The sequence below is a fragment of the Zea mays genome, chromosome 9 (genome assembly GCF_902167145.1).
Source record: "Zea mays cultivar B73 chromosome 9, Zm-B73-REFERENCE-NAM-5.0, whole genome shotgun sequence".
NCBI classification, from domain to species: Eukaryota; Viridiplantae; Streptophyta; class Magnoliopsida; order Poales; family Poaceae; genus Zea; species Zea mays.
In genome coordinates this window covers 18,635,352-18,646,613 of record NC_050104.1, presented here as the reverse complement: position 1 = coordinate 18,646,613, position 11,262 = coordinate 18,635,352, and the positions used below count along the sequence as shown (strand labels likewise).

Genomic DNA, 11,262 nt, shown 5'->3' with positions numbered 1-11,262 from the left:
CACGGTGAAGGTATTTATGCATTGCGGTATACTGTGTACAAAATATATTTTCTATTGCACGCGTATAAAATTAGGATGACAAAAATGTGAGTTGAAAGGAAATGGATTGACATGCATGGAAACAAAAAACTGATTTTCAATGCTTTATTTCGTCCATAAATATAGGATCTCTCCAACAACCATGCAGTTAAGATCGTTAAAACTAGTTTATGATATATACTGATAGTAATTATTTTATGCGTCGTCGCTTGGTCTTGGGGGAGTCGCCGTCGCTCGGTCCTAGGGGAGGTCGCCGTCGCTCGATCCTTCGGGAGCGTCATCGTCGCTCGATCCTGGGGGAGCGCCGCCATCGATCGCCCACCTTAGGCGCCACCGCAGCTGGCCCCCGGGATCGTCGCTGCTCGCACGCCCGAGGAAACCACCGCCGTCGCTCGCTCGCCCGAGGAAACCGCTGCCCCCGCTAAAAACTAATCCTTGGCGGTCTGGGGGTGTTTTTATAGCTACCCAAACGGCTGAACCGGATGGCACCATTAAACTAGGTCTTCCTCTAATTATTGGAAGTACAAGGCTCCAAATATAAAACTATATATATAGGGCAGGTATATTAGGAGCCCTAGGGCCCAGGCCGACCACCCCGTGCGACCTGGTCTAGCCCGGCACGCCCACTGCACCCACTCGCCAAGCCAGGCTGTCGAATGTGCCTCCCCACCCCACGTCTGTGCATGCAAAAAAAATAGAAAGGCATGCATGAGTTAAACCCGTTTTCCTTCATACGCGTAAATTTAGGAAAGAGATATGTGATGGTTTCTATTTTTAAATGCTTGATTGCCTCCATAAATATAGAATCGATGCAACAGACATGCAGCTAGACTCGTCAGGACCAATTTATGACATATACTGATACTAATTATGCTACACAGTGTAGATATTTATGCAAATCAGTACACTACGTAAAAATTTGTTACATGCTGCATGCACAAAATTAGGATGACAAAAATGTATGATGAAAGGAAATGGATTGTCATCTATGGAAATAAAAAAAACGTATTTAATGCTTTATTTCCTCCATAATATAGGATCGTTCCAACAGCCATGTAGCTAGCCTCATGAGGATCAGTTTATGATATATATACTGATACTAATTATGCTACACGGTGTAGATATTTATGTAATACGGTACACTGCGTAAAAATTTGTTACCTGCTGCATGCGCACAAAATTAGGATGACAAAAATGTACGATGAAATGAAATAGATTGGCATGCATGGAAACAAAAAAATTGTATTTAATCTTTATTTACTCTATAAATATTGGATCGCTCCAACAACCATGCAATTAGACTCGTTAGAACCAGTTTATGATATATACTTATATAAATTGTGTTACACGGTGTATGTATTTATAAAATGTTGTACACTGCGTAAAAAAATATGACACGTGGTTCACTAGTCGACGCATCTCTTCGTTCAAGCGTAAAAATCTTAAGTTTTGAGCATAAAACCCCTCGGTTATAAGCGTAAATACTGAGCCAATGTGAGAGATTGATATCTATGGTAGGTTGTATTCACAATCCTATTTTTATGGCAGTTTCGAAAAATATGGGAGACGCATCCATGGGGTTTCCACTTTTGTGCAGATCCAAAAATTATGGCAGATCATTGGAGTTTTCATTGCATGCGCGAAAATTTTGGATGATATTTTCGTTTTCACTGCACGCATGCAAAAAAATAGGATGGCATAGCATAAATTCATATACAAAGTCGCATAAATACATACACTGTGTAGCATTATTTGTAAATAAACCTAATATCGTTTCAACTAATAGCCTCCGCAGGAATTAGGAACAGTTTTATAGCAACATAAAATCGTATTCATCGTTTTAAAAATCATCACTGGAATGCATCAATAGTGTAAGTAACAGGCATAAAACATAATCATCGATGGCATAAACATAGATCGGATAGTTCGTCGCTGGAGGACGATCCCGAAGCTGCTAGATCAAAGAATGCCGCCGAAGCCGCCGGATCGGAGGAGTTGGTCGTCGAAGGACGCCAGAGCCACCCACGCCTCGCGTGGCTGCCATCGCCAGAGAGCGACCCACGTACCTCGTGGCCACCACCGCCGCTGCCGATGCCTACCGCGTCTCGCACAACTGCTGTTGCCACCGGGCCTAGGGTGCACCATCACCGCCCGTCCGCTTCGGGAGCGCCCTCACCGCTTGCCCGCCCGCCTCGGGAGCGTCACCGTTGCTCGTTCCTGGTGGAGCCGTCGTCGGTCGCCCGCCTCGGGGCGACACCGTCGCTGGCCCCCAGGATCACTACCGCTCGCACGCCCGAGGGAACCGCTGTCGCCGCTAAAAACTAATCCCTGGCGGCGTTGGGTTGTTTTTATAGTAGCCCGGATCTAGTCCGGCTCGACCGGATTGCACCGTCTGACCTGAGCTTTCTTTAGTTATTGGAAGAGCTCGTAATATACAATATATATATATATGGCATGTTAGTACAAAAGTTACATGAAAATTTTAAGATTAATAGAATAATGCATTTGCGTGTTCCTCAAAATCGATGCAAGTTCCGATAATAATCTAATGCCCTGTTTGAATCATTGGAATTGAATTTCATTCTAATAATAGTAATTTAGGCATATATCTAATTCGGTTTTATGCAAAATATATTTGTATAATGTTATTAGCAAGATGTCAGAGATATTTATGTGTTATATTTTTACTATAGAGGAGTAAGATAAATAGTGTCATGTAAGTTACAAAGTATAAACAAATTCTACTAATGCATAAAATCATTTATCATCCTTCACCCCATGAATTTGAGATAGGCTTATATTTGAACTTTGAAAAGTGGTGAATGTTAAATTCCAAACTAAATAAGTTACTTTATTGAGTGAATTCTAATTTTTCTAAAATGAAGCGATCCAAACGTCCGAAATAACGTATACAAACAATTTTGTTTACTTGCATTTTTTGTAAAGATGGCGCTCGAATCCAGCAGCCGACCAACATAATTTCAGCCCAATAAACAAGCCCCCAAGACATTAGAGCCCACAATTCTAAAGGGTAATATAGGTAACTCACATAAATTAATTGTATTATGGAAGCTAAAGCTATGTGTAAGTTAAACATTCTTCAAAGCTATCTCAACAATTTATTAAATCTATTTTATGATGAAGCTAAAAAATTAAAGTTGAAATTATTGAAGTGATCCAAACAGGGCCTTATATACTTGCCTCCCATAGAACCTCCGCGCTGATGGCTTTGCAGCCACGCAACGCGAGGCTGTCTTCTTGAAACGCTGACACAAGTCAAACGAAGAAAACAGATGTGAATAATCAACGACACAAAAAAAAATGTAAGGAAAAGAAAAGCTGCGAAATGCACGAGGAAAGAAAAATGAACTAACTAACTATAAGAATTGAGATGATGATAAATCAACTTATTTCATTCTACAAATCAAACAAAAAAGTGAGAAACGAGAAGATGATGGACCACCTTATTTCTCAAACCAAACACCTTATAAATGTGTAACAAGGCACTAATCACATGATCAGAGAGCGTTATCACATATTAGTTGCTAAGTACTCACAAAAGCATGGCTCTTCAGTAGACGATCAATTCAAAATGAGATACAGTAGTTATTATTTAGCAAGAAAGTCATGATCGTCAGAACATTCTTCCTCAACAGAAGTCGTAGGGCTTCTTAGTTTAGTACATACAGTAGCATGCATAAAGCTAGGACCGATATGGTTATATATAGAGGATTTATCAAAAGCATTACGTCCAACATATATAGAAGATCCATGGCCACTAGAGCACACAGCGCACAAAGAAGCAACTTAATCATTGTTCAGGTGGTCCATGTAAGCTTGATACCTACATAGGAGAGTAAAAGGATCAGATAGTCTGAAGGATATATTTTTTTTTGCAGGTACTATAGTTTTTAAATACTCCATTGATAATATGCAAGAGCATTTTGTACGCTGGCGACTCACTTTAATTATATATACTATACCACACATATATTCTTTTCAATGAATTGCCGTACCAATTCAGTTGTGTTCTGTTGAATTATTCTGACAATACAGAAGCAAAGAAGAACTATATAATTTATACAAAGTAAGCAATATATATTGAATTTTTAACGACCATTTGCTAGTGGATAAATTCTGTACTTGAAACAGGTGAAGAATGATCACCCTATATGCAGCGAAGGATCAAGAGCAAGTTGAAGGTGTTCTTGGTTGGCTTCATCACCATGCCCACTAGATCCACTACACCCAATATCCTGGCTAGACAGTCGCAGCACATTTTCTTCACTAGTTTCTTCTATCTGGTACAGTGATAGTAGAAGACTTGAAATGAGAGAATATAAATAAAACTTCTCTTGATGGGGTACAAAAGGTACATATAGCTACAATACTTGTGTAAATTCATAGTTGAACTAACCAAACATAAAAAAGATGCTGTTTCTTAGGTTCCCACCGTCTAACGGGTCGGACAAACAATTTCAGAGTTACATCGCTATAACTCATAGTATTTAAGACATTTTATTTACATCTAAGTCATTGTTGTTATTGCACAGCTAAATTTAAGCCATTCTTTTCAAATCACAGTTTCTAAGATATTTTTATATTGTGTCCAAGTTATTCAAGCATTGCAGGATTGGATTTAAGTCATTTCATCCAACTCACGGTATTTAAGACATTATATGTTGTATCTAAGTCATTTCAGTATTTAAGATATTTTATCTATATATAAGTCATTGCAGCCATTGTAGAGTTGAATCTAAGTTGTTCTATCCATCTCACATCTTCTAAAATATTTTTATATTGTATCTAAGCCATTCATGCATTGCAGGATTGAATCTAAGTCATTTCTTTCAACTTACAATATTTAAGACATTATATGTTGCATCTAAGTCATTCCAATATTTAAGACATTTTATTTACATTTAATAGCTTTTAATATTTTGTTTACATTTAAGTTGATACTACTATTGAAGAGTTGAATCTAAGTCATTTTTTCAATTCATGGTTTTTAAGATATGTTTGTATTGCATCTAATTTATTCATACATGTACTGTCTAGATTAAATCTAAGTCATTTCTTCCGTCTCATAATACTTAAGAGATTATATGTTGTATCTAACTTATTCTAGTACTTAAGACATTTTATTTACATCAAAGTCATTCCTGCTATTATAGAGTTCTAAGTCATTTTTTCAACTCACAGTTTCTAAGGCATTTTTATATTACATCTAAGTCATTTTTTGCATTGCAGGATTGGATCCAAGTTATTTCTTCCAACTCATAATGTTTAAGACTTTATATGTTGCATCGAAGTCATTCTAGTATTTAAGACATTTTATTTACATCTAACTCATTCTTATTATTGTAGAGTTGAATCTAAGATATTATTTTGAACTCATAGTTTCTAGGATATTTTATATTACATCTAAGCCCTTCATGTATTGCAAGATAGAATCTAAGTCATTTTTTCTAATGTATAATATTTAAGATATTATGTGTTGCATCTAAGTCATTCCAGTATTTAAGATATTTTATCGTTCTTGCTATTGCAAAGTTAAATCTAAGTCATTCTTTTTTAACTCGGTTTTGAAGATACTTTTATATTGCATCAAAGTCATTTCTACATTACAGGACTAAATCTAATTTATTTCTTCCAACTTATAGTATTCAAGACATTATATGTTGCATATAACTTATTCTAATATTTAAAATATTTTATTTACATTAAATCATTCCTGCTATTGCAGAATTGAATCTAAGTTATTCTTTCCAACCCATAGTTTCTAAGATATTTTTATATATCATCTAAGTCATTTATACAATGAGTATTTAATTAAAGTCATTCCTTCCAACTTACAGTACTATTTAAGACATTTTATGTTGCATCTAAGTATTTATGATATTTTATTTACATCTATGTCATTCCAGTTATGCAGAGTTGAATCTAAGACATTCTTTCTAATGCAAGGTTTCTAAGTTTTTTTATATTTCATTTAATTTATTCATGCATTGCAGGAAGTCATTCTTTTTAGCTCATAGCATTTAAGACATTATGTGTTACATCTAAGTCATTCCTGCCATGCATCGTAGGATTGGGTCTTTCCCTTTTATCTGATATTCAACTATTTTAATTTATTTCATGTTATTTAAGTCATTTTTGTAACGGATTGGGTATCCCATGGCTAGATAGACTCGTTTTTATCATGTTTAGAACGTGCTCGGTCCTTGCCTAGTCGTCAGCTGGGTGCGTGTGGCTGACTTGGCTGAATGTGTTCAATCAGATGCGGGTAGTGGGCTATTGATTTATCACCATAAATGATAAATGGTGTGTGTATTATTAGGTGCAAACGTACACATCACTGGAAATAAAATGTATTAAAAGGCTGAGCCTTACTATTCACAACGCATTACCTTCATTCTTAAATCTTTGTTAGCATCTTGCAGTTGTTGTTCCTGCAAAACCTCACCGTTGATTAGTATTTCGGGAGTCTTTTAGGAAGAGAGCCCAAAAAGCGAGCAAAAAAATATTGAAAATGATTTGATCACCTTGCGCTTGAGATCAAAGAGCTGGTCGAGCATCTGCTGGTTCTGTAAATGTTTATCGCTAGTTAGAAAATTACTAAATTTGATCTTATGTTATTGTTTATTGCTTGTTACTAAATTTTCATTGGTTCTACCTTTGATGATCGGATTTGCTTGAGAGAGATCTCAATTTGGTTCTCAAGTTGCTCTAACTCCTTCACGCTAAGTGGACCCAAGTCCTCACCAAGTAGATTTCTGCAGATTAAGATAACCAAACCTAATTAGACAGCCACTTGTTATAGATATATATATATATATATATATATATATATATATATATATATATATATATATATATATATTCCAATTTTCCACCATTATATTCACTGACAGTAAAGTAATGTCTCTTACCTCTGAGTTGTTTGTAAGAACTCAACTCTTGTCTTTAACTTCAAGTACTCCTGATAATTATTCTGTTGAACAAGAAAAGGAGGTCTAATAATTAGCTTGAGTAAAATCGTAATTATTAAAATACAGAAATGTGGCTTGGTGAACATACATAAAACCTAGCTTAGTATACTAGTAATTAAGACATATATATAGTGTGTCATTTTGAAAATGTTGATTCATGTACATGACATGATTGGTTGCATTTTAAATGTAGTGCAAAATGCAAATGATGAGATTGAGATGCAGGACGATCACTTGCTAGCATACGTGCATGCTGACATTACACAGCTAGATAGCTAGCACATGAAACACAAGATCGAAGTGTAAAAACTAAATAGTAGATATATTATACACACTCAGTTGCAAAAGTGTTATATGTCCATCAGTACCTCTTGCCAGCATTATTATTTCATTATTTATTAGATAGAATATCCTATACAACATAACCACAACAAAGCTGAATGTGTAAAATATCATTTTTTGTGTTTATTACTCAGTCATAAAACATATATATTATTTTGTTAATCATGAAGACAAAGCTTTAAGACTTCATTTAAAAAACATAGTGTTTATTATTTTGTTAATAATGAAGACATTATCTACCCACAGTTAGTCAAACATCTCCCTACATTTTATATTATTTATTGTGCGTAACATATCTCTTATATATATCCAGAAATAATTATTAAGCCATGTGTAATGTGTTCTTTGAAGATGTGTTCTCTCTTTAAAAATGCATGCTTCTGTTCACACATGGAATGCATACATACACATGCACTAAAAGTAGTGTGAAGAAATCGGTAATAAGATTACTAATTCGGCCTCTAGTGGAGCTGATGCTTCGGATGCAAAGCTGCAGCTGCGGTATCGCTCCAGCGTCTTGTAGATGCTGTTGAGGAAAGCAAGCATTGAGGATCAATAAGAGGACAAGACACCAACAAACTTTTACATATGGTTGATTCAATACTTTGTGTTTATACTTCACAGAAAGGTAAAACCAATTAATACCAGTAGCCTATCATCTCTAATAATCAAATCTTATCACTCTATATATTTGTACCCCTCCTATTAATTAGGAGAAAAAATATATTAAATATGCACAAAACATATAACAATTGTCAAAGGTATATTCACTAATCATCATATTCTGAGATATACTTAGGTCATGTTCTAAACCTAATCGTTAGTCAGCTAATAAGTTATTGTCATGTTTTAGTTGGGTTGAAGCAGCTATTTAAGAGGTATAACTAATAATTAGCTGATCTACTAGCTGACATGTTTTTAAACCTCCCAACTAATTTTAGCTACTAACTATTAATTTTAGAGATTTGTAATGTAGCCTTGAACTAGACAAATGAACAAGGTTGGACTACACATGCATGCATAATATACACCTCCCGAGTCCCGACACAAAATTGGATTTTCTTGACCGAATACGGTCTGGACAACTGGAATGAGTAAATTTATTTACAGCTCCCTCCGACGCATTCATGCTTTTTGGAAGAAACGACACATGACGTGCATCGTCAGCCTGCACTGGATTTGTCTGCATCAGCTAGCAGCTAGCTCCACTCCACGCCAACACGCACGCACGCACATAAAACAAGAACGGGGCTAGCATGCATTTTCTATTGTTTTGCATAGGATATGACACGATGCTCATACATGGTCCGGATACATATGAACCTTGCAGCCTCTCGCCTGCATGCCTAAAAGGGTGAAAGGGCATGCCTGAAAGGAGTGAAAGGCATGCATGCAGTACTACTACACTGATGATGCCGCCTGTCCATGGCCATGGTCGACTGGGGATAACTCCTGACGGGCCAATCGATACACCACACCTCTAGTACTACATGTGTTGTGTGCCTCTCTCTCCCATCAGTGGCTTTGCCTCCTGCTGCAGCCGCTTGCACGACGACAGAGGAGCCTAGACATTTGACAAGACGTAGAGAGAGAAAGAGAGGTCTCAGCACTCTCATCAAGTTGCCCAATGGAACAGTAGAATCTAGCTAGAGCAGATGCCGATGCCGTGGGATTGGGTCTCAATGGAACAGTAGAATCCAAGCAAGGTAAGAGAAATAAACGCAGAAAAATGCATGGTAAACACAAGAGAGGGGGGGGGGGGGGGGGGGGATGATATGTTTGGTGTTCACAGCTAGATCTGGATCTGTATGTGCCAGTCCAGCAGGTAGTAGCTGAGCAACTGCAAGCTAGTTCCTTTGATGATGAAACATCACCAGGAACCAAGAAGCTACTGATCCCCTGCTGAAATGCATGCATGAGCTAAAACGGAGGCGAGGAGTGTTAGATAGATTGATCAAAGGGATTGTGAAGAGATCGAGATCATCTATGTGCTGTCCTCTTCTATCGACTGCTCCTTTACAGCAAACGTATGTAACTGAAGTTTTACTACTGAACTCACGCGCAGAAAACAGAAGAGGAAAGGTGAGCGCTGAGACCTGAGAGAGATGATAAAATGTGATCAAAACCGATATTCCCCAAACATGAAAAAGAGGCTATGTGTGAGCCAGACATATTGTAGAGAAAACAGCTAGCCTTCACATGAAATCCCATAAAAAAACGCCAAACTCACAACCAAAAACTATCTTCTGGGAAATTTCAGGAACTGTCCACAAGGGGGGGGGGGGGGGGGGGGGGGGGGGGGGATATATAAAACTGAAACGGATGAACACCAGATTCCAAGCAAGTATCATGGCGTACATGCATGAAATCCTTGCCACAAAATGTCACGCACACATGCACGGATGGTTCTCTAGATCCAAGAAGAGCTAGCTAGAGATCAGAGCCGTTGGAGATCCGATGATGATCGAGATGCTCTAGAGCAACGACTACCGTACCGTGTGGTAAAGAAGGGAGGAGCGGAGGTAGTAGTAGGGCTAATAAGGCCCCACAGCAGGTGGCCGGAGCGCGCGCGTGTACCATGAGGAGGTGGAGAACTCGAAGAGGCGGCCGCGGCTGGAGAAGATGATGAGGGCGACCTCGGCGTCGCAGAGCACCGACAGCTCGTACGCCTTCTTGAGCAGCCCGTTCCGGCGCTTGGCGAACGTCACCTGCCGGCTGATCTTGTTCTCGATCCGCTTCAGCTCCACCTTGCCGCGCCCCATCCTGCTTGCTTTGCTGCCTTTTTCTTCGATTCCTTCCTTCTCCTTCCCAGCTACCTCAGCTCCTCCACCGGCCCTGTTCACTGCTAGCAGTCTACTAGAACTAGATCAAGATCTCTCTCCCCCTTTCTCTCTCTCTCTCGTCACCTTCTACCCGGCTACGAGCTAAGGAGTAGTCGTAGCAGTAGCACTGCTTTCTCTCTCGCCCGTCGCTACTCGCTACTACTACTATTTGCCTATATATGCCTTTAATTTGCTGCTCCTAGTATATGCGCGTACGGTCATCGCTCCTAGCTCCTATGCCTTCTATCGTCCCTCTCTCGGTCTCTGACTCTCCGTCTCCTCTCTCGCAACGCAAGTCTGTCTGTTTACAGTGAAAGTCTCTCTCTTTCTCCCGTCCTCTCCCCTTCCGGCCGGTCTCTGTTCACCTGTCCATCGGCCTGCGTAGAGAGAGAACACAGCGACGACGGAGGTCTCCTGTGCTTTTCTCTCTCACTATCACTGTTGCTTTCTCCCACAGCTAACTTGTTAAACACAGCCAGCGGCGACGTGATTGGTCCCTGGCCACTGGACCGTACGTACCTGCATGGTCTGGGATGGCCCACGTGGCAGCGGCTGTTTTCTGGACGCCGTCCTCTCGCTCGCACGCGTCACGCGTGCCGCTGCTGCGAGTCAATCGTAGGGCAAAGGGGAGAGAGAGCACACGCCGTGCAGTGTAGCATATATAGGCCAGGAGGACGACGTAGGAGATGTAGGGATACGTGTCGATGGCTTATGGGATGGGGGCTAGGTAAGGCAGCCTCAAGAAAACACTCTTGTGATTGTGAGCAAGGGCGGAGCTAGGATTACAATATAAGGGGACCGACTAATTCATCAATACTATATAATGAAAAAATATTATATGATGTTATTAATCTTAAGCACTCGATATGGAATACGAATTCTAGTTCTTTATAAATTATCTTAGTCCATGAACTCATTTTCTAGTTAATTGATATATTGAACTAAAGTTGTCGCGGTAACAATACCAAAATAATAAAGTTAACTATATTTGGATCTAGTTTTGTAGTCTATGCGGATGTCCCGGTTGCGACATGTGGTTCTGGTGATTGATGTTGTTGGACTCTTGG

At 39.1% G+C, this 11,262-nt stretch overlaps 1 protein-coding gene across 1 annotated transcript; it reads right to left on the bottom strand.

Annotated features, from left to right (window-relative positions):
- Positions 1–3,593: 3,593 nt before the first annotated feature.
- On the bottom strand, positions 3,594–10,609 carry LOC100415939 (uncharacterized). The gene is made up of 8 exons (NM_001177865.2): positions 9,951–10,609; positions 7,824–7,899; positions 6,972–7,033; positions 6,716–6,815; positions 6,585–6,626; positions 6,450–6,491; positions 4,207–4,340; positions 3,594–3,883 (listed from the first exon to the last, which is right to left on the bottom strand). Exons 1-8 carry the CDS (start codon positions 10,133–10,135, stop codon positions 3,847–3,849), a joined length of 678 nt encoding a protein of 225 aa, NP_001171336.2. The 5' UTR covers positions 10,136–10,609; the 3' UTR covers positions 3,594–3,846.
- Between the last annotated feature and the right edge of the window lie 653 nt (positions 10,610–11,262).